The sequence below is a fragment of the Ranitomeya variabilis genome, chromosome 3, assembly GCF_051348905.1.
Source record: "Ranitomeya variabilis isolate aRanVar5 chromosome 3, aRanVar5.hap1, whole genome shotgun sequence".
Taxonomy (NCBI): domain Eukaryota; kingdom Metazoa; phylum Chordata; class Amphibia; order Anura; family Dendrobatidae; genus Ranitomeya; species Ranitomeya variabilis.
This window is the reverse complement of record NC_135234.1, coordinates 228,657,983-228,681,376: the sequence shown is the minus strand read 5'-3', so window position 1 is coordinate 228,681,376 and position 23,394 is coordinate 228,657,983. Positions and strand designations below refer to the sequence as shown.

General features: G+C 46.2%; 1 protein-coding gene across 7 annotated transcripts in view; it reads right to left on the bottom strand.

Moving 5' to 3' along the window:
* Positions 1–619: 619 nt before the first annotated feature.
* The window catches only part of LOC143818100 (uncharacterized), a 47,618-nt gene continuing 24,843 nt past the window's right edge, over positions 620–23,394 (bottom strand). Inside the window, exons 9-15 of one of the 7 annotated variants that reach the window (XR_013224310.1) lie at positions 22,918–22,986; positions 20,711–20,794; positions 14,958–15,022; positions 14,766–14,805; positions 14,461–14,518; positions 4,670–4,790; positions 620–930 (exon numbers count right to left, since the gene is read on the bottom strand). Coding sequence is in view for 4 of the 7 variants with exons in the window: in XM_077299523.1 (XP_077155638.1) it covers positions 849–930; positions 14,766–14,805; positions 14,958–15,022; positions 20,711–20,794; positions 22,918–22,986 (340 nt within the window). In the remaining 3 variants the exon portion in view is untranslated. The remainder of the gene's footprint in view (positions 931–4,669; positions 4,791–14,460; positions 14,519–14,765; positions 14,806–14,957; positions 15,023–20,710; positions 20,795–22,917; positions 22,987–23,394) is intronic. The other 6 variants (XR_013224311.1, XR_013224312.1, XM_077299526.1 and 3 more) reach the window with 6 other exon arrangements.

Below are 23,394 nucleotides of genomic sequence, written 5' to 3'. Positions count from 1 at the left end.
TAAAGTGACAGTGGCCAGAATTGTAAAAATTATCCTTGTCAGAAAGGTGAAAACAGGCTTGGGTGGGTGAAGGGGTTAATATATCCAGTTGTTCTGATGCAGCGATACCAATTAGGTGTACTTTTTATGTTAGACTTCGCTTATAGCAGGATCTTACAGGCTGCAGTACCCTGGGGTCATCAGATGACCTTGGAGTACCATGGAACCCCTGATTATGATTGTGGATGGTCAATTCTGTCAAAGGGGATCTTTTAACCCTCTTTTAACCACTTAACTCAAGGGGTTAATTGATTCCGATCAGTTCCAAAACTGTCAAAGGCCGATACCACAGGAGGTCAGCTATCATGTACAGCTGTCGTCCGTGGGGGTGGCGCTATTTACTTAACCCTGATTCCCATCTTAAATTAATGAGGGAATGAGGCCCCTTAACGACTGCCGTTTTAATGCGTATCGACGGTCGTTAAGGGATCAAACATTTTGCATACAGAGAACTGCTCCAACATCACCAGTATAGCTCTCATCATCCATTTCTATACCTGCGCCTTTGCTTCCTCCCGACACATACTATAAATAACTTGACATAGCCAATTCTTAAACAACATAGCATTCATTTTTATTATTTTGTTATTCTACATTTGGTTATCATCAGAAGGAACAAAGAGTGAGAGATCCGGCCCCGGTGTAATGTCCTTGGCGCTGGCACCATCTGAAGCTGTAATGTCTTCTAGTGTATAATTCTCATGGGAGTCCGAGTTGTATTGTGACCAGTGAGTGTTACACCCACTTCTTCTGCAGGAGCTGCTGATGTGTCCCTTGTTCTACAACTTTTGCGTTCTGAATCACGGTGATTATATCTGCGTTGTGAATGGTGGACAAGCGGTGAGTGATGACGATACATGTGTGACGTTCCACAGCTTTGTCCAAAGGTTCCTGTACAACGTGAAGGGGAGAGAAACATTACATTGTTATATATACAATGAATAGAACACAGAAATCAGAATGTAAAAGCATAAAAATGTACATGTAAATGTTTATTTGTGATACTGACTTATTCTCATCACTACTGTGGTTTCTGTATGGTCCACAGTATGATGATGGCTGTTAATAACAACTCCCGGAATTTCCTTACAATCGTTAAGGACATACTGGGAGTTGTAGGGTTGTAGGTTCATGCAATACAATTGGTAATCAGTCTAACTTGATATTACAGTTGATTGTTGTACCAAGATTGTTTCTTGTGCTTAAGTACTCTTGGTTCTGGTCATGTATTCATATACTTATGGTGGTTCTGGTGACATATTCACATGCTGATGGAGGTTCTGATGATGTATTAATTTAAATAATGATAGTGGTTCTCGTGACATAGTCTTGATGGTGGGTTTGTTGATGTATTAATGTACTGAAGGTGTCTCTAATGATGTAAGTGCAGTGCCCCAGAGTCCTGGTCGTTGCAGTAATGTCGCTCTTCCACCAGGGGGAGTGATGTTACGTCTGATGGTACTAAAGGAGTTCACCTTGCCAGGTATCACAGTCACACACTACACTTTACACTCCAGTCCACCAGGGGGAGCAAAGCTTCTATCTACTAGGGCACTCCTCGCACACGGGTAAAACTGGTGGGTTGGATAGGAAGTTAGAGAGAGAAGCAGACTGGGCTTCGACCAGATAACATCGAGGGAGAAGCAGCCTGGGTTTGACCCAGAGAGGTCCTGTCAGGGGTGGGATCCTGACAGAGGCCTAGCAAGAGATAGAGCGTTACGGAGCTGCGCCTGCACATCATAGCTGCAGCATCCTAAGAAAGGACACGAAGTGAAGTATATTGTGGAGAGGGAGAACCGAAGTCACAGCACAAGGAGATAATACCGAGAGGAGTTCTGCCCCGAGATCGGCAGCCTCCTTCCGAGGCGCGTAGCCGGTGGCCGGAACACCAAGGGAGTACTGACTCTATGCATTACTCCAGACAACGGCAGGACAGTCAATTCCAAGTTGGCTGCCCAACCTAAATACCTATGAAGACACGGAGACAATTGTGGGAGAGGGGCGTCTCTAGGGTCCCTATAAAATAGCTCCAGGCCTACCCCGTCATACGGGTTGTCCTATCCATATCATCTGGGGGACAGAGAGAGAGAGAACATCAGAAACATTTACAAAGGTTGTGAGTACTTTCCCGTGGTGCTCAGCAGGGAGGTACTACAACACACAGGCGCTAGTAGGAAGGCTACTGATTTCCTCCTGGCTAAGAGGCCTCTGGATGTGCCTTCGGACCGGCCGGACTCAGCCAGCCCTGTGAGCGGTACTCTGGACTGCGGACGCTGAAGTCTTCAGTAAAAGGTAAAGAGACTGCAACCTTTGTGTCCTCGTTATTCATCGCGCCTTACAACGTCCACCATCACCACCTATACAACTGGGAAGCACTGGGGACATACTTCACCTGTGGGAAGGTATACCATCTGGCTGCCATTCCATCACCCCAGCGGACCCCCAGCAGCGTCGGTCACCCTGACCGAATACCACAGGTGGTGTCACGAACACCGTACAAACTTACACCTTTAATTGGGCGCCCCTCAGAAGGGCCACGGACCAGGTCGGGCCACCGTGACATCCCCAGAACCGAGACCAAGGGACCCGGTGCCGAGTGCCCCATTGCCCTGCGCCTGGGGGCGATCCATATTCATATACTAATGGTGGTTCTGGTGACATATTCATGTACTAATGGTGGTTCTAGTGACATTCATGTACTGATGGTGGTTCTGGTGATGTATTAATTTACTGATGATGTTTGATGATGTTTCTGGTACCATGTTCATGTACTATTGATGGCTCTGGTGCTCTAATTATGTACTGATGATGATTTTGGCTTCGTATTCATGGCAATGAGGTTGGTTCTGGTGATGAATATATCACCAGAATCATCATCACTACATGAATACAGCACCAGAACAACCATCACTACATTAATATGTCATCAAAATCAGAATACATAACCAGAATGACCATCAGTTTTGTGCAAGCTGTATTTGTCACATGACGAAAGCAAAAAACATCAGACGTATCCCTTCATTTACAATTGGAGACTGTTTATTTTCCATTAAGGTATTTGCCAACCCAATGCTGGACACCTTCATTGAAACCAAACAGCCCTGATTATAGTTAGTTACACTTTATTAGTTTCCATAACTATCCTTGCATTTTACATCTAAAATATAGAATGTCCAGGATGAATTTCACTATTTTACCCCCGTATTGTACAAATGGTCTACAAAAAATTATTGATTCTGTATGTAACTTTGAAATTGCACTTCCTGTTAAGTCACATCTCTAAAGTACATCACTTTTTTTTGTGAAAAAAGATACCGTAACAATTCTAGTGGAAGTGGTCATCAGTGTTTCTTACCTAACCCATCGGAGTGGAAGGGGGATGTTCATCAGGGGTCCTATTACTTTAGTCTTTGAACCATTCTGTCACAGGTTTACTGTGACAGAGAGGAGGGAGAATACTGTGCTGACTGATTTTCTACTACTCCTGCACTGATTAGAAGCACTTCACCTTACAATAGAAGTTTGCTTGCGTAGATGTTCTCAGCCATTCAGAGTGGGCCATTTTCCTCTCCTATTCAAACTGGTCTCTGGCAATCAAGAATTGCCAGAGTTGAATTCATTCTGCATGGTTCAGGGGCTTGGAGGAGTTTTGTTGTTTGAGGAGTCATTTGGTGGATTTATCAAGTGATTGTTGCTTGGCTTTGGTTGTATGCTAATCCATTTCTTCTCCTTTTTTTTTTTTTTTTTTCCTTACTTCACTCCTTGGTGTATCCCTCTGTTGTTTGTGTGAGCTTATTTGTATGATTGGTATTTTCCTTTATCCCTGTATGTATTCACTTGTTAGTCTCATTGGTGTATTTCCATACACTACTACTCCACGCTTCCTTGGTTATGGGATGGGAAAAAACTAAGGCTGGATTCAGGAGCTCATCAGGGTATGTTGGTTGTGGGTGGGGAAAAAACTAAGCGTAGATTCAGGAGCTCAGCAGGGTACATGGCTCAGCATCTTCAAAATGAGCAAAATCTGAATTAATAAGGGGAACAGGGATAGATAGGGTGCCCCTTAGCGCTAAGGACAGGATAGGAGCCACTGGCCTTGGGATACCCAACAACAGAGTTGGGACACATTCCTTTGGAGTGGGGGTGGGCACCATTGGATTCATCTGCCTGGGGCAACAAAATACCAAAAACCCACACACAAACATGTGGCATTGATTGATCAACTCTTCCTTTCCTGTTTCTATGTAGCACATGTCCAGAAGCAGCAGCAGCATGTAGGACATAATATAGAAGACGTGAGCAGTGTAGATGTGAATCCAGCACAGTCTGTATATACACCTGTATATACAGTACAAGCATAAAGCATATAGGCAATATATACTGTACCTACATGTAGACACCAGCTTTGGTAGAACAACCCCTGCTGTATAAATCTGATCTGCTAGTACATTGTGCTGCCTTGGACACATCTTCGATGTGACACACATGCAATAGTAAAATTTCACTTTATAAGCAAGAAGGTCAAAAAGTTATGGTCTCTAGGAGGACTGTCAGCACATTTGGACTGTGGACCTATGCAAGACATGTTATATCCAGCATTACAGATGAGCAGATGAATAATAACTATTACTTGCTTGTCCTAAATACGGATAGTCGCTGGAGTAGCACTTATAAAGCCGACTAATTTCATATTGGAAGACACTCTTACACCACAGTGCCACTGGGACAGCCAGCCTGGAGGACGCAGCACCCTATAATAGATACACAGGTATTACCATCAGTGATCTTCCTAGATCAGGTCTTTAGCTCTTAACAGATTGCACAGAGATTAAAAGAGGCATTCAAATGGTTAATCAGCAGGGATCAGCGCAAGCTCTGATTGCTGCTGTTAGAGGCAGGTGCTGACTGTATAAGAAGGTCGATACCCACCATGTATGGAGCAGGGTCAGCTCCTACTGTACACCCAAAATACACTGCACATGTAAGGCGGATGCACAGCAGGACAATTTAAACTTTTAGATTTCCTTTTCATTGATATTATTTATTTATTCGCATTTTTTTTGTCGACCATAAGGAACTTGAACCTGCAGTCTCACCTGTTCGTTATACAATACCATTTTATATTAATATTATATAAATACCAGTTTTCTTTGAAGCCAAGGCAGAGGCTCCAGTAAACTCCAATCCCGAGACCCATAACCACTCATCGGCAACCTGCAAATATTTTGTGGCTGATGGGCGTTGGAAACTATCCTATGTTCGTAACCGCCTAAATGCTGCTGTCACAATTGACAGTGGCCTCTAACAGGTAAAAATGTTGCAATCAGAGCTAGTTCAGATCACAGCAATTATACTCTGGTGCCAGTTGTATAACACAGCCAGCACCTGCACTGTATGAAGCAGGATCAGCTCCTGAGCCCGCTCCATACAGTTAGTTCACACATCTGCCGTACATGACAATCAATGTCGACAAAAGGCTAAAGTTATTGTCCATGACTTAGCTGGTAGACCAACACATGCCAGCTCCATACAATGTGTAGTAGTCGGCCTCGGGTACTGACATCATAATAGCTTCCTGGTCTCTTCACGTTTGATTCTTCTCAAATTTTTTTCTAAATGTAACAAAAGTTTGATGCTTCTGCAATCGTGCCCCAATATCTTAGCAATTTCAGGAGAGCTGCATCCTTTGTAAGAATTGTCACATTTTTTTACTTTTCTAATTACTACACATAACTGAATTTATGGACATTTATGGTTTGATCTCTTTTCCTGTGTGGATTGGATGAGTTGTTACCGACATCTGGTGAGAATTTCATGTCAATAGCACCTTCAAAAATGTATTTACTTAAAATATTGGTGACGTATTGGAGGTCAATCATCTGTTCCTTCATAGCCTTTCACCAGGCACTGCTCCTAATAGCCAGTTTCCTACTCCACACTGATGAGGGGCAAAAACCCCGAAACAGCTGTTTGTGGATGGATACCATGCTTGGCATAGGTGGTCTTCCTTTATTGGATATTCTCCTTTATTGGATGCTGCCCTTCCCGTGGTTGTTCCTTCCCGGAGAAAGGCCTGGCTATTCATTGCTTGCGTTGAGAAACACGTGATGGTGTCTCCGCAGCTTACTTTACATGCGTTTGCATATTTCCCATAAGGGATGGGGGCAGTGTTCTGGATCACTGCGTTGAGAAACACGTGATGGTGTCTCTGCAGTGTTGGATGTTTTGGTCTCCCCGAGGTCAATCATCTGTTCCTTCATAGCCTTTCACCAGGCACTGCTCTGTTATGACCCCAATGGCGAGGGTCTCAGAGGAACGTGGAAGTCTGCAGAATACAAAAATCCAGCTCATAGGGCAGTGGTAACTGGGTTGACCATATATCTACTCCTAACGCCAACACTAGAAGTAGCCGGGGATCATTCCTACGTTGATTCTAGATGACACGCGCCAGCCGGAGAATCTAGCTACCCCTAGTAGAGGAAAACAAAGACCTTTCTTGCCTCCAGAGAAGGGAACCCCAAAGCTGGATAGAAGCCCCCCACAAATAATGACGGTGAGGTAAGAGGAAATGACAAACACAGAAATGAACCAGGTTTAGCACAGAGAGGCCCGCTTACTGATAGCAGAATAAAGAAAGGTAACTTATATGGTCAACAAAAACCCTATCAAAATCCACACTGGAAATTCAAGAACCCCCGAACCGTCTAACGGTCCGGGGGGAGAACACCAGCCCCCTAGAGCTTCCAGCAAAGGTCAGGATATAGATTTGGAACAAGCTGGACAAAAATACAAAACCAAAACAAATAGCAAAAAGCAAAAGGCAGACTTAGCTGATATAACTGGAACCAGGATCAGTAGACAAGAGCACAGCAGACTAGCTCTGATAACTACGTTGCCAGGCATTGAACTGAAGGTCCAGGGAGCTTATATAGCAACACCCCTAACTAACGACCCAGGTGCGGATAAAAGGAATGACAGAAAAACCAGAGTCAAAAAACTAGTAACCACTAGAGGGAGCAAAAAGCAAATTCACAACAGTACCCCCCCCTTAGTGAGGGGTCACCGAACCCTCACCACGACCACCAGGGCGATCAGGATGAGCGGCATGAAAGGCACGAACTAAATCGGCCGCATGAACATCAGAGGCGACCACCCAGGAATTATCCTCCTGACCATAGCCCTTCCACTTGACCAGGTACTGAAGCCTCCGCCTGGAGAGGCGAGAATCCAAGATCTTCTCCACCACGTACTCCAACTCGCCCTCAACCAACACCGGAGCAGGAGGCTCAGCAGAAGGAACTACAGGCACAATGTACCGCCGCAACAAGGACCTATGAAATACATTGTGAATAGCAAACGACACAGGAAGATCCAGACGAAAAGATACAGGATTAAGGATTTCCAATATCTTGTAAGGCCCAATAAAACGAGGTTTAAATTTGGGAGAGGAGACCTTCATAGGAACAAAGCGGGAAGAAAGCCATACCAAATCCCCAACGCGTAGTCGGGGACCCACACCGCGGCGGCGGTTGGCAAAGCGCTGAGCCTTCTCCTGTGACAACTTCAAGTTGTCCACCACATGATTCCAGATCTGCTGCAACCTATCCACCACAGAATCCACCCCAGGACAGTCAGAAGGCTCCACATGACCCGAAGAAAAGCGAGGATGGAAACCAGAGTTGCAGAAAAAAGGCGAAACCAAGGTGGCGGAACTAGCCCGATTATTAAGGGCAAACTCAGCCAACGGCAAGAATGTCACCCAATCGTCCTGATCAGCAGAGACAAAACACCTCAAATAAGCCTCCAAAGTCTGATTGGTTCGCTCCGTCTGTCCATTAGTCTGAGGATGGAAAGCAGACGAAAACGACAAATCAATGCCCATCCTACTACAAAAGGATCGCCAGAACCTGGAAACGAACTGGGATCCTCTGTCTGACACAATATTCTCAGGGATGCCGTGCAAACGAACCACGTTCTGGAAAAACACAGGAACCAGATCGGAAGAGGAAGGCAGCTTAGGCAAAGGAACCAAATGGACCATCTTGGAGAAGCGATCACATATCACCCAGATAACGGACATGCCCTGAGATAGCGGAAGATCAGAAATGAAATCCATGGAGATATGTGTCCAAGGTCTCTTCGGGACAGGCAAGGGCAAGAGCAAACCGCTGGCACGAGAACAGCAAGGCTTAGCTCGAGCACAAGTCCCACAGGACTGCACAAATGACCGCACATCCCTTGACAAGGAAGGCCACCAAAAGGACCTGGCCACCAGATCTCTGGTGCCAAAAATTCCCGGGTGACCTGCCAACACCGAGGAATGAACCTCGGAAATGACTCTGCTGGTCCACTTATCCGGGACAAACAGTCTGTCAGGTGGACAAGACTCAGGCCTATCAGCCTGAAATCTCTGCAACACACGTCGCAGATCCGGAGAAATAGCTGACAAGATAACTCCATCTTTAAGAATACCAACAGGATCAGCGACTCCAGGAGCATCAGGCACAAAGCTCCTAGAAAGAGCATCGGCCTTCACATTCTTTGAACCTGGTAAATACGAGACAACAAAATCAAAGCGGGAGAAAAACAATGACCAGCGGGCCTGTCTCGGATTAAGGCGTTTAGCAGACTCGAGATACATCAGATTTTTGTGATCAGTCAAGACCACCACACGATGCTTAGCACCCTCGAGCCAATGACGCCACTCCTCAAATGCCCATTTCATGGCCAACAACTCCCGATTGCCCACATCATAATTTCGCTCGGCAGGCGAAAACTTCCTAGAGAAAAAGGCACAAGGTTTCATAACAGAGCAACCAGGGCCTCTCTGCGACAAAACGGCCCCTGCCCCAATCTCCGAAGCATCCACCTCAACCTGAAAGGGAAGTGAGACGTCAGGCTGGCACAAAACAGGCGCCGAAGTAAACCGGCGTTTCAACTCCTGGAAAGCCTCCACGGCAGCAGGAGCCCAGTTAGCTACATCGGAGCCCTTCTTGGTCATATCCGTCAAAGGTTTCACAATGCTAGAAAAATTAGCGATAAAACGACGGTAGAAGTTAGCGAAGCCCAAGAACTTCTGAAGACTCTTAACTGACGAGGGCTGAGTCCAATCAAGAATAGCTCGGACCTTGACTGGGTCCATCTCCACAGCAGAAGGGGAAAAAATGAACCCCAAAAAGGGAACCTTCTGTACACCAAAGAGACACTTTGAGCCCTTGACAAACAAAGAATTTTCACGCAAAATTTTAAAGACCAACCTGACCTGCTCCACATGTGAATCCCAATTATCAGAAAAAACCAAAATATCATCCAGATAAACAATCAAAAATTTATCCAGATACTTCCGGAAAATGTCATGCATAAAGGACTGAAAAACTGAAGGCGCATTGGAGAGCCCAAAAGGCATCACCAAGTACTCAAAATGACCTTCGGGCGTATTGAATGCAGTTTTCCATTCATCACCTTGCTTAATGCGCACAAGGTTGTACGCACCACGAAGGTCTATCTTGGTGAACCACTTGGCACCCTTAATCCGGGCAAACAAGTCAGACAACAGCGGTAAAGGATACTGAAATTTGACAGTGATCTTATTTAAAAGCCGATAATCAATACAAGGTCTCAAAGATCCGTCCTTTTTTGCCACAAAAAAGAATCCCGCACCAAGAGGGGAAGAAGACGGACGAATATGTCCTTTCTCCAGAGACTCCTTGATATATGAACGCATAGCGGTATGTTCAGGTACCGACAGATTAAACAGTCTTCCCTTAGGAAATTTACTGCCTGGGATCAAATCTATAGCACAGTCACAGTCCCTATGAGGAGGCAGTGCACTGGACTCAGACTCACTGAAGACATCCTGATAATCAGACAAATACTCCGGAACTTCCGAAGGCGTAGAAGAAGCAATAGACACAGGCAGGGAATCCCCATGAATACCACGACAGCCCCAACTTGAGACTGACATAGCCTTCCAGTCCAGGACTGGATTATGGGTCTGTAACCATGGCAGCCCTAAAACAACCAAATCATGCATTTTATGTAAAACCAGGAAACGTATCATCTCGCGGTGTTCAGGAGTCATGCACATGGTAACCTGTGTCCAATACTGCGGTTTATTTGCTGCCAATGGTGTAGCATCAATACCCCTAAGAGGAATAGGATTTTCTAATGGTTCAAGAGTAAAACCACAGCGCTTAGCAAATGAGAGATCCATGAGACTCAGGGCAGCACCTGAATCTACAAACGCCATGACAGGATAAGATGACAGTGAGCAAATCAAAGTTACAGACAGAATAAATTTAGGTTGCAAATTACCAACGGTGACAGGACTAACAACCTTAGCTATACGTTTAGAGCATGCTGAGATAACATGTGTAGAATCACCACAGTAGTAGCACAAGCCATTCCGGCGTCTATGAATTTTCCGCTCATTTCTAGTCAGGATTCTATCACATTGCATTAAATCAGGTGTCTGTTCAGACAACACCATGAGGGAATTTGCGGTTTTGCGCTCCCGCAACCGCCGGTCAATTTGAATAGCCAGTGCCATAGTATCATTCAGACCTGTGGGAATGGGAAAACCCACCATAACATTCTTAATGGCTTCAGAAAGGCCATTTCTAAAATTAGCGGCCAGTGCACACTCGTTCCAATGTGTCAGCACGGACCATTTCCGAAATTTTTGGCAATACACTTCAGCCTCGTCCTGCCCCTGAGACATAGCCAGCAAGGCCTTTTCTGCCTGAATCTCAAGATTGGGTTCCTCATAAAGTAAACCGAGCGCCAGAAAAAACGCATCAAGATCAGCCAATGCCGGATCTCCTGGCGCCAGCGAAAAAGCCCAATCCTGAGGGTCCCCCCGTAAGAACGAAATAACAATTTTGACTTGCTGAGCAGAATCTCCAGATGAACAGGGTCTCAGGGACAAAAACAATTTACAATTATTCACGAAATTCCTAAACTTAAACCTGTCTCCGGAAAACAGTTCAGGAATCGGTATTTTAGGTTCTGACCTAGGATTTCTGATAACATAGTCTTGTATGCCCTGCACACGAGTAGCCAGCTGGTCCACACTTGTAATCAAGGTCTGGACATTCATGTCTGCAGCAAGCATAGCCACTCTGAGGTAAAGGGGAAGAAGAAAAAAAAAAAAAAACTCAGAATCTTCTTTCTTATAATCCCTCTTCTGCAATGCATTAAACATTTAATACTGGCCTGGCAAACTGTTATGACCCCAATGGCGAGGGTCTCAGAGGAACGTGGAAGTCTGCAGAATACAAAAATCCAGCTCATAGGGCAGTGGTAACTGGGTTGACCATATATCTACTCCTAACGCCAACACTAGAAGTAGCCGGGGATCATTCCTACGTTGATTCTAGATGACACGCGCCAGCCGGAGAATCTAGCTACCCCTAGTAGAGGAAAACAAAGACCTTTCTTGCCTCCAGAGAAGGGAACCCCAAAGCTGGATAGAAGCCCCCCACAAATAATGACGGTGAGGTAAGAGGAAATGACAAACACAGAAATGAACCAGGTTTAGCACAGAGAGGCCCGCTTACTGATAGCAGAATAAAGAAAGGTAACTTATATGGTCAACAAAAACCCTATCAAAATCCACACTGGAAATTCAAGAACCCCCGAACCGTCTAACGGTCCGGGGGGAGAACACCAGCCCCCTAGAGCTTCCAGCAAAGGTCAGGATATAGATTTGGAACAAGCTGGACAAAAATACAAAACCAAAACAAATAGCAAAAAGCAAAAGGCAGACTTAGCTGATATAACTGGAACCAGGATCAGTAGACAAGAGCACAGCAGACTAGCTCTGATAACTACGTTGCCAGGCATTGAACTGAAGGTCCAGGGAGCTTATATAGCAACACCCCTAACTAACGACCCAGGTGCGGATAAAAGGAATGACAGAAAAACCAGAGTCAAAAAACTAGTAACCACTAGAGGGAGCAAAAAGCAAATTCACAACACTGCTCCTAATAGCCAGTTTCCTACTCCACACTGATGAGGGGCAAAAACCCCGAAACAGCTGTTTGTGGATGGATACCATGCTTGGCATAGGTGGTCTTCCTTTATTGGATATTCCCCTTTATTGGATGCTGCCCTTCCCGTGGTTGTTCCTTCCCGGAGAAAGGCCTGGCTATTCATTGCTTGCGTTGAGAAACACGTGATGGTGTCTCCGCAGCTTACTTTACATGCGTTTGCATATTTCCCATAAGGGATGGGGGCAGTGTTCTGGATCACTGCGTTGAGAAACACGTGATGGTGTCTCCGCAGTGTTGGATGTTTTGGTCTCCCCGAGGTCAATCATCTGTTCCTTCATAGCCTTTCACCAGGCACTGCTCCTAATAGCCAGTTTCCTACTCCACACTGATGAGGGGCAAAAACCCCGAAACAGCTGTTTGTGGATGGATACCATGCTTGGCATAGGTGGTCTTCCTTTATTGGATATTCTCCTTTATTGGATGCTGCCCTTCCCGTGGTTGTTCCTTCCCGGAGAAAGGCCTGGCTATTCATTGCTTGCATTGAGAAACACGTGATGGTGTCTCCGCAGCTTACTTTACATGCATTAACACTCGTTGTAGCATGAGACGGACTCTACAACCCATACAAGTGGCTGGTAGTGCAGCTCATCCAGGATAGGACATCAATGCGAGCTGTGGCAAGAAGGTTTGCTGTGTCTGTCAGAATAGTGTCCAGAGGCTGGAGGCGCTACCAGGAGACAGGCCAGTACACCAAGAGATGTGGAGGGGGCCGTAGGAGGGCAACAACTCAGCAGCAGGACCGCTACCTCAGCCTTTGTGCAAGAAGGAACAGGAGGAGCACTGCCAGAGCCCAGCAAAATGACCTCCAGCAGGCCACATATGTGCAGGTGTCTGCAGAAATGGTTAGAAACTGACTCCATGAGGATGGTCTGAGTGCCCGACGTCCACAAATGGGGGTTGTGCTCACAGCCCAACACCGTGCAGGACGCTTGGCATTTGCCACAGAACACCAGGATTGGCAAATTCACCACTGGCGCCCTGTGTTCTTCACAGATGAAAGCAGGTTCACACTGAGCACATGTGACAGACGTGACAGAGTCAGAGTCTGGAGACGCCGTGGAGAGTGATCTGCTGCCTGCAACATCCTTCAGCATGACCGGTTTGGCAGTGGATCAGACCTCATGTGGCTGGAGTGTGTCAGCAGTTCCTTCAAGATGAAGGCATTGAATCTATGGGCTGGCCCGCCTGTTTCCCAGACCTGAAGCCAATTGAACACATCTGGGACATCATGTCTCGCACCATCCACCAACGTTGCACCACAGACTGTCCAGGAGTTGTCGGATGCTTTAGTCCAGGCCTGGGAGAAGATCCATCAGGAGACCATCCGCCGCCTTATCAGGAGCATGCCCAGGCATTGTAGGGAGATCATAAAGGCACGCGGAGGCCACACACACTACTGAGCATCATTTCCTTCTCTTGAGGCATTTCCACTGAAGTTGAATCAGCCAGTAACTTCATTTTCCACTTTGATTTTGAGCATCATTCCAACTCCAGACCTCCGTGGGATATTAGTTGTGATTTACGTTGATCATTTTTAGGTTTTATTGTTCTCCACACATTCCACATTTGTAATGAATAAAGATTTACAACTGGAATATTTCATTCAGTGATATCTAGATGTGGGATTTTAGTGTTTCCTTTATTTTTTTGAGCAGTGTATATTATATATACACCTCTGATGTGATGAAAACCCAGGCGCTTGTTTCGGCACAAGGACTTAATCTGGGTGTGGTGCCATACGTCCTTCTTTAATAACACTCTGGCTAATAAAGCAGAAAAAATCACTGCGTAGATAAAAAGACAGACTCTATTGGCGCTTCCTATGGTTAACGTTTCCGGTCGGGTGCATCTCTCATGTCATGCTGTACGTGATGTCAGAACATGTGACTGGAGTCCCCATCCACGTGACGTGTTTCGCGGAAAGCAGTCTGATCACATGTCCACAACAGCTGCTGCTCTATATACAGCCGGGATGCAGCCTGTCCCCCTGCCCCACACATGCGCACCACTGGCAGTTTGGAGCTATATTGTCCAGAAAGGAAAACTAGGGTTGAAGATGGGCTGATGAAACAGGAGAAATATTACAGCAGCCGTCTGGACTCCTAGATGAGGAGCTCAAGCAATGAAGTTATATCATACCAGATACTGAATATCACAACTTGACTGTGACATCATCCTCTTACCTTCCCTCCTGTACACCCCCTACCCGCCTTCATCAGCGTATTATAGCGTGTTTTTTTATAAGACTAATCCTCATTTGTCACCACCAGATTGTTTATATGAGAATTATTGGAAACTTTAGATAATACTGAATAGATTTTGTGAATCTTAAAATCATTCAATGAAAAAAGTGTTAAAAAATACTTACGTTTTTTCTTTACTCTGCCGTTTTGCTGCAGAAGCAGCAAAAAAATGTTCTGAGGAGCCTAAGAGGATGCCAAAAAAATCAGTAAACAGTGTTTAGAATTGAGAAGAAAGGACAGGAGGGTTAGTGAGTCTAGGAGTCGGAACTGAAGAGGGAAATGCTTTTCTCTCACTATGGGACATATAGAGAGACATTTACATATTGGTTTCTTTCATTAAAAACATACAACGCATCTCTACCCCTGATATTTTGAGCCTCATGAGTGTCACAACACGTCATATACAACAATGGGTGAAGCTTTTCCTTACTTTGATGGACGGCGCACTTTCTCCTCACTATCTTCTGCTGCTGGAGAAATAGAAGAAATAATCACAAATAAATGGCAATAGTAATAAGGAACAAATTCTTGTCCCATATGGACACATATATTTTTGCATCTAGAAGACAGCAATTAAGACATGAGGGCGCGTCCATTTGTGTGAAGAGCTTAAAGTACCTACATGGTTTGACTTTGCTCCTGCTCATTTTCCTGAAGCATTTAGGGATCCACGATTTACGATTGTGCCTTTAAAAAATCCAAACAAATAAATTGAGATACAGACAGGTCACAATTAGTGATGAGCGAGTGCAGCGCCCCCACTGCCGCCGCAGGGCCGAGGGGTACCCGGTACCGGGCCTCTGAGTCTCTGCTCTGGGGTTGTCACGGTGGCTAGGCCCCGGTCCGTGACCCTGCCGAGGGGGGCGTACTGAATAATAGATATGGATGTGGATGATGGTGGTGGTGATGCTGTAGTGGTGCAGTGCAGTAAATAACGAGGACACCAAGTTGCAGTCTCTTTACCTCTTTACTGAAGATCTCTGGGTCCTCAGTCCGGAATCCGGATAACCAGGCTGCGCAAGTCCGGCCGGTCCAATGGCACCTCCGGAGCTCTCGTTGCAGGTGAAAATCTGTGCCTTCCTGCTAGCGCTATGTGTTGTGGTCCTTCTCTGCTGTGCTTACGGAAAGTCCCCACAACTGTTGTGTCCGTTTCTTAAGTTCCCTCACAACTCGATTAGATGATGTTCTGCTAATCCTCCGTCCCTCCCTGATGTTACGGTTGGGACGGCACCCGTTTGACGGGTAGGCTCGGAGCTCTTCCGGGACCCTAGAGTCGCCCCTCTCCACAAGTTGCCCCCCAAGACTGCATAGGTGATTAAGTGAGACAGCCCGCCTTAGACTGACTGTCCTGCCGCTGTTTAGAGTATTGCTTGAAGCTGAATATTGTAATACTCCCTCGGCGTTCCGGCCGCCGGTTGTGCGCCTCAGTAGGATGTTGCCTCGGTCTTACAGCACGACTCCTACTGGTATTCTCCTTATTGCGTTGATCTCGTTTCTCACTCAGCACAATCTATCTCGCTTCTGATCCTTCCTTGGGCACCGCCGCTATCCTGAGCAGGCACGGTCCCGTTACATTCGCTCAAGTTGCCAAGCCTCTGTCAGGATCCCACCCCTGACAGAGACCCTACTGAATCTTCCCCCCACAACACCCTCTGCCACAAGGTGTTGCCTGGTTCTAACCCAGTCAGCTTTCTGATCTAACTTCCTGCCTGACCCCCAGTTTACCCACAATGGTGGGGAGTGGCCTAGTGAATAGAACCCTTAGCTCCCCCTGGAGGCCCGACTGTGAAATGTATTGGTGTCTGTGATACCTGATCAGATGAACTCCTTCAGTGCCATCAGACGTACCATAGCTCCCCTTAGTGGCGGAGCCACAGTACTGCAACGACCAGGACTCTGGGGCGCTGCACTCTCCCCTGGTTAAATCCAGTACTCCGGGACTGGGAAGAAAACAACAATACAAGTTAGCAAAAAGACATACAATTTTGTTGAGTGCAATAACAATAAGCATATTTAAACAGAGCTTCCCTTTATGGGAGGTGAGGACACTTGAATGTTACAAACATGGTTAAATATCATAGCAACATGCTATAAATAACTTTTCTTACCCAACCGGGTATTCTACTTTGTACAAATTCTTGAACAATAACTTAACATCGCCTTTAAGGATGTACACTCTGAATCCGCTAAAGACCTTCTTATAATCACATTATAAGGCAATTTAACTTTTACATTCTCCTTCTTTAAATCTGCAGGACCGCCTGTCCTAACGGCACCAGACCTACTGCCTCTCCTTTCTCACAGGACCGCTCCTTTCAGTCCGAGCCTTCTGTCTTTTCAACTACTATACATAGTATAGAACATAACATTACTTTCAGTTTAAGAGCACTGAGCCATCTCTATATGGCTCCTAGGAGGACTCAGGGTTCACCTTCTGTCCTCGTTGTCTATCAACATTATCAAACATTTTCTATAGAACATTAAACCCTCTCATTATTTTCTTACTAACATGTATGCTGGACACTACGTCTACCCCTACGGGCCCACTGCATCCTTCTTCTAGCTTTCACTTTCTTTCAGGGAACATTATCAGCATTTCTTTACAATTAACTAGTTGGATACATATAACTTTCTCATGCAAACATTATCATCACTTTCTCTTTATCAAGACATTATTGCTATCTCTCAGTCTTAAAGCAATACCATTCTTTAAGTGCAACAAATGAACATCCCCTTTAAGAGGGGACCAAGTCTCTATAAGGTAGCATATCTTCTCAAGCTTCCAGTCCATACTCAGCAAAGGTTCCAGTGTGGTATCTTCACAAAGAGTCCTTTTTGAAGTAAAACCAGTAGGGAGCACCTTTAAGAAGGTGCAAACTATTTACAAGCAGTTTGTATCATGCACTGTTCATGATCCAGCAGTTCTTTGTAAACTTGGGTAAACAAGGAGCAAAAGGAAAATAAAAACAAAAATAAAAGCAATAGGGATCCCGGGTAAACTAAGGGATCCCTTTAAGAATAACCCAGGTCGGGTATTAGTAGCAAAAAGCAGGGAAACAAGCAGTTAACTATGTACAGTTTCAGGTTTCCGAGGTTTAGTTGAACGGCTTCCAGGGCTGCACCTGGCACTTAACCCTTCCTGGCCTGGGAAAGGTGAGGTCCAGGGTTACACCCAGTGCTGGACAAACGCCGTTAATCCATCTTTCATGTACGGTTAAATCATGCGCAGCTATGGAGGTCTGCGCAGCTTGAGTATGGACATTTGCTGCAGCAGAGGTAGCGGCTGCTGCAAGATCAGTCACTGGAACGGAGTCAGCAGCTGTGGCACTAGCAGTCACTGGAGTGGTGTCGGTCGTCAGGGCAGGGTCGTCTTTCATACCTGCTTCAGACGCGGTCGCTCCGGTGCCGGTCTGCTCTGCCTCCGCTGGGATCTGGAACGCTGGTTGCAGGGCCTTGCGCTGCGGCGTTGTCATCTCCGTTTGCAGCATCTCGCTTTCCGGCAGGGCCTTGCCTTCTGGCTTCGGAGCACTGGAACTTCTTTCTTGCTCCGGACCAGACGAGGCTGCCGACAGATGTCTCTTGAGGCTCCCGATGATGGTCTTCTTCCACCCGGCCTCAGTGCTCAGCTGCGTCTGCAGGAGTTGGTGGGTCAGCTCGTCCGCTCCGATCTGCAGGAGGTCAGCGTCAGCTGCGGAGGTCTGGCTGCGGTGCCTCTCCGGGTAGCTGGGGGAGTCCTCGGCTCCGACCCCACGCTCCGGCTCCAGGCGGCTGGCCATGGCGTCCTCCATGTCGCGGACTTCTTCTTCCTGGTCCTTTTCCCGCTCTCTCCTTCGTGGGCGGTTTCGTTTTCTCTGTCTCTGCCCACCATTGAGGATCAGGAGGCGGATCTCGGCTGCTGACGGACACGTCCTCAAGGGGCCGAGATATTTAGACTGGGCGGCCATTGTCTTTCGCGCTCTTCAGCTTGTTCACGCCCACTTCCACGCCCTTCTTCTTCTCCTGCGCTCTCCTTAGCGCCGTAATGGCGGCGGTTTTGGCGCGAACTTTTGGCGGTAAATGACGCAGCACAGTCTTTACAATAAAGTACAGTCCAAGTATAATAAATCACAGTTCCAAGGCACACATGACCTGATTCTTCAGGCTTAAGTAGATCCTGTTCGTGACGCCAAGTTTTGCAGCGCCCCCACTGCCGCCGCAGGGCCGAGGGGTACCCGGTACCGGGCCTCTGAGTCTCTGCTCTGGGGTTGTCATGGTGGCTAGGCCCTGGTCCGTGACCCTGCCGAGGGGGGCGTACTGAATAATAGATATGGATGTGGATGATGGTGGTGGTGATGATGTAGTGGTGCAGTGCAGTAAATAACGAGGACACCAAGTTGCAGTCTCTTTACCTCTTTACTGAAGATCTCTGGGTCCTCAGTCCGGAATCCGGATAACCAGGCTGTGCAAGTCCGGCCGGTCCAATGGCACCTCCGGAGCTCTCGTTGCAGGTGAAAATCTGTGCCTTCCTGCTAGCGCTATGTGTTGTGGTCCTTCCCTGCTGTGCTTACGGAAAGTCCCCACAACTGTTGTGTCCGTTTCTTAAGTTCCCTCACAACTCGATTAGATGATGTTCTGCTAATCCTCCGTCCCTCCCTGATGTTACGGTTGGGACGGCACCCGTTTGACGGGTAGGCTCGGAGCTCTTCCGGGACCCTAGAGTCGCCCCTCTCCACAAGTTGCCCCCCAAGACTGCATAGGTGATTAAGTGAGACAGCCCGCCTTAGACTGACTGTCCTGCCGCTGTTTAGAGTATTGCTTGAAGCTGAATATTGTAATACTCCCTCGGCGTTCCGGCCGCCGGTTGTGCGCCTCAGTAGGATGTTGCCTCGGTCTTACAGCACGACTCCTACTGGTATTCTCCTTATTGCGTTGATCTCGTTTCTCACTCAGCACAATCTATCTCGCTTCTGATCCTTCCTTGGGCACCGCTGCTATCCTGAGCAGGCACGGTCCCGTTACGTTCGCTCAAGTTGCCAAGCCTCTGTCAGGATCCCACCCCTGACAGAGACCCTACTGAATCTTCCCCCCACAACACCCTCTGCCACAAGGTGTTGCCTGGTTCTAACCCAGTCAGCTTTCTGATCTAACTTCCTGCCTGACCCCCAGTTTACCCACAATGGTGGGGAGTGGCGTAGTGAATAGAACCCTTAGCTCCCCCTGGAGGCCCGACTGTGAAATGTATTGGTGTCTGTGATACCTGATCAGATGAACTCCTTCAGTGCCATCAGACGTACCATAGCTCCCCTTAGTGGCGGAGCCACAGTACTGCAACGACCAGGACTCTGGGGCGCTGCACGAGTATACTCGTTGCTTTGGTTTTCCTGAGCATGCTCGGGTGACCTCCGAGTATTTATGACTGCTTGGAGATTTAGTTTTCATTGCGGCAGCTGAATGATTTACAGCTGCTAGCCAGGCTGAGTACATGTGGGGATTGCCTGGTTGCTAGGGAATCCTCACATGTAATCAAGCTGTCTAGTAGCTGTAAATCATTCAACTGCGAGATGAAAACTAAATCTCCGAGCAGTGATAAATACTCGGAGGTCACCCGAGCATGCTCAGGAAAACCAAAGCAACGAGTATACTCGCTCATCACTAGTCACAATATAATTCTGAGGAGATATACAGTGATATCGTCCTGTGTAATGTCCAGTGCTTGTGTCACTGCATGATGTCAGCTTTCAAAAATCCGAGGTTCCATTGGAGTAAATGCCGCCATGTTTGCTCTTATTACCTACTGCATTGGTTCTGTGTTGTCCCATGCTGAGATACGTAGAAAATATCAGAAGATATCATTTACAGTATAAAATATATATAGATTGTCTACTAAATGACTTAAATTGAATCTGTCATGTAGGTCATAGGAAACTGAATAAAATTATACCATACCTCGATATCTGCGATCTAACGTCTTATTCCTGAGGAATCCATAGTTTTCTTAATATTTAAATTAGTTGTTAAAATCTATGGGCCGGACATAGATCTCTTGGAGAATCTGCCTCCAGAGCTTATTTTAAATAAAAGGGGGCATTACCAATGTGAGACATGTAGATCAGGACAGCAGTCGTTACATGTCTCACACTGGCAATGGTCCCCTGTTCTCATGGCCCCATGGCCACAATGGAGCAGCACCACTGGTGAGACAAGACTAGGGGCTATATAACCCTGATGTAGGGGACTCCCAAGTCCATAAACCCCCAATAAGTCTCTGATACCCAGGTATATGCATATGTTCTATCCTCCTCAGTCTCTACCCAGTGATAACAAGACATTCATTAGTTAATAATAAATATCTACAATCATATACAGCCTATAATATCTGTATATGTCTCTACTTACAGTCTGATATTCTCTGCACTGTGCGCTTCCTCTCTTATTCCTTGCACTTTGTCATCACCGATCACTTCTTCCTCTTCATCACTACTGGACACATAACATAGACTATGCATTAGCTCTCTCATAAATGACTATTCTTCTAGTCGCTCTTTATAGGGCTTTTTAGAGTGGGTTCGTACAATACAATCATGGAGGGTTTTCTATTGTGTTTTTTTTTTCAAAACTAACAGATGTAAGATTTTTCTGACAAATTCAGAATGTTACATGACAGCGCACAGTACTGCACAGCTCCAGCAGGTGGCGTATTAAGCCTAAGAACATTGTTTGTGGTGTAGTAAATAGCGATACAGGTCAGCACAATTATGACATCATGCCGGTCTGTGTCCGCAGGCAATAGGAGTTAGGGCGTAAAACAAAGCCCTACAGCAGCCTTCTCTAAAGAGGGCTGCACAAGTACAAAGCCTAAATCAGTCATCGTGGGCTTCAGGTGATTACATTGGGACATTCAGGCATGGAATAGAAATAAACAGCATAACTAAAGGGGCTATAAATGCCAAACTGGCACACAAATCATTGCCTCCTAAGTGCCTCCTTGCCATTTATTCTTGCTTTTTTATTGCTTTTCTGTGTCAATTGGGTGCAGTTTTTTTATTTGCTTAGCCCATATACCCAGCTGAGTTTAAGAGCCCTGCTGAAGTGCATACTTGGAGGGGTGCAGTATTTAAAGGGTTAATTGGTAACTCTTGGCCTATAGTCTGCAATAACCATTCTGCTGCCTCACCACCACCCGAGCTGCCGCCTCACCACCACCAGAGCTGCTGCCTCACCATCACCCGAGCTGCCGCCTCACCACCACCAGAGCTGCCACCTCACCACCACCAGAGCTGCTGCACCCTCGACCTTCTGTCTCTTCCCCATTATCCCGTAGAATGTAAGTCCGCAAGGACAGGGTCCTCTCCCCTCTGAACCAGTCTGTCATCATAAATTTGTGTACTGTAAACGATATCTATAACTGTATGTAACCCCTTTCTCATGTACAGCACCATGGAATAATAATAGTGAAGAACAGGCAGATAAAGCATGCGATGGATGAAAAAAGAAGCCCTGAGAAACGGTTGGCAAGCAGCGGGGCGGCCGATAAGGGAGCAGTGAGGTGACTATTAGGTTTATTTATTTTTCTACCATTTGCCAACCCTATAATTCACTATAACGGCGGCCAGGCATTTTATTTTGTGATCCCTGCTAATGAAATCACAAAGTGTCCTAAGTGGAACTGCGTATTTTGGGAAAATCGACATGAACTCCATCCTCTGCGGATCAAGACACTCGACTCTACTGCTACAAGGTAGAGTCTTTGCCCAGCGCTTTACAGACATCATCATCGCTGTGCCCATTGGGGCTCACAATCTAAATTCCCTATCAGTATGTGTTGTGTGTTAGAAGTGTGGGAGGAAACCAGAGAACCCAGAGGAAACCCATCCATCCCCAAAACATTGCATCTTCAGTAGTAAATCATTATTGCTCCTTGTTTGACTGTTTATTATCCCCTTTCTCACCTCTTGACATTCATTGACCCTTTTACAGGGACAGAACTACAGTTGTGTCAGCCATAGTGAATGCACAGAATCGGGGACAGCAAGTTGTCCACAGAGTGGAGGGATAGAAATGGGTAACTACTAGTGGTGAGCAAATATACTCGTTACTCGAGATTTCTTGAGCACGCTCGGGTGTCCTCCGAGTATTTTTTAGTGCTCGGAGATTTAGTTTTCCTCACCTCAGCTGAATGATTTACATCTCTTAGCCAGCTTGATTACATGTGGGGATTCCCTAGCAACCACGCAGCCCCCACATATCCTTATGCTGGCTAACAGATGTAAATCATTCAGCTGCAGCGATGAAAAGTAAATCTCCGAGCACTAAAAAATACTCATAGGTCACCCGAGCGTGCTTGGGAAATCTCGAGTAACGAGTATATTCGCTCATCACTAGTAACTACTTTATAGACTGTACTGAACTACACATGTATAAAGGATCTGACCTTGCTGGTCTTTTGTTTTTGACTCCTCCATCAGTTATCATTATGTATATGCAGCCATGTTTTATACTAAGTAACTCAAAGTGCCATAACTGTAAGTATATAACGTTGTACTATCTATATTTTATGTATATAATCACCCTTTATGTCTGTGGTCTCACCACTCTCCACTTACCTACTCACACTACAGTTATCACGTTCCACGTTTTTTTCTTCTTCTTGATCCTCACTCCAGTCCTCCACACTATTAGACACATAAAATAAGTCATATAAATCATATATATTGTAATCTACTTTCACATCTCGGGACACAGAGTTATATGAAGACTGGGATAGGATATGCTTAACCGATTAACGACCTCCGATACGCCTTTTAACGGCGGCGGTTAAGGGTACTTAAACCACAGTGCCTTTTTTTAACGACGCTGAGGAATAAGGGTATAGCGCCCCCCAGAGTTGGAATTTCTACCGGGGGTAGCTGAGACCGCAGAGAACATGATTCGGGTCGGTTTTTACCTAACCAGGGTTGCGATCGCCATTTTTAACGGTATAATGGCGACCACAAAAAAAGTCAGATTTTCCATTTAATTTCTCTCACCTCTGATGTGATCGCACCTCAGAGGAGAGAGAAATAGGGTCCCCCAATCCCTCC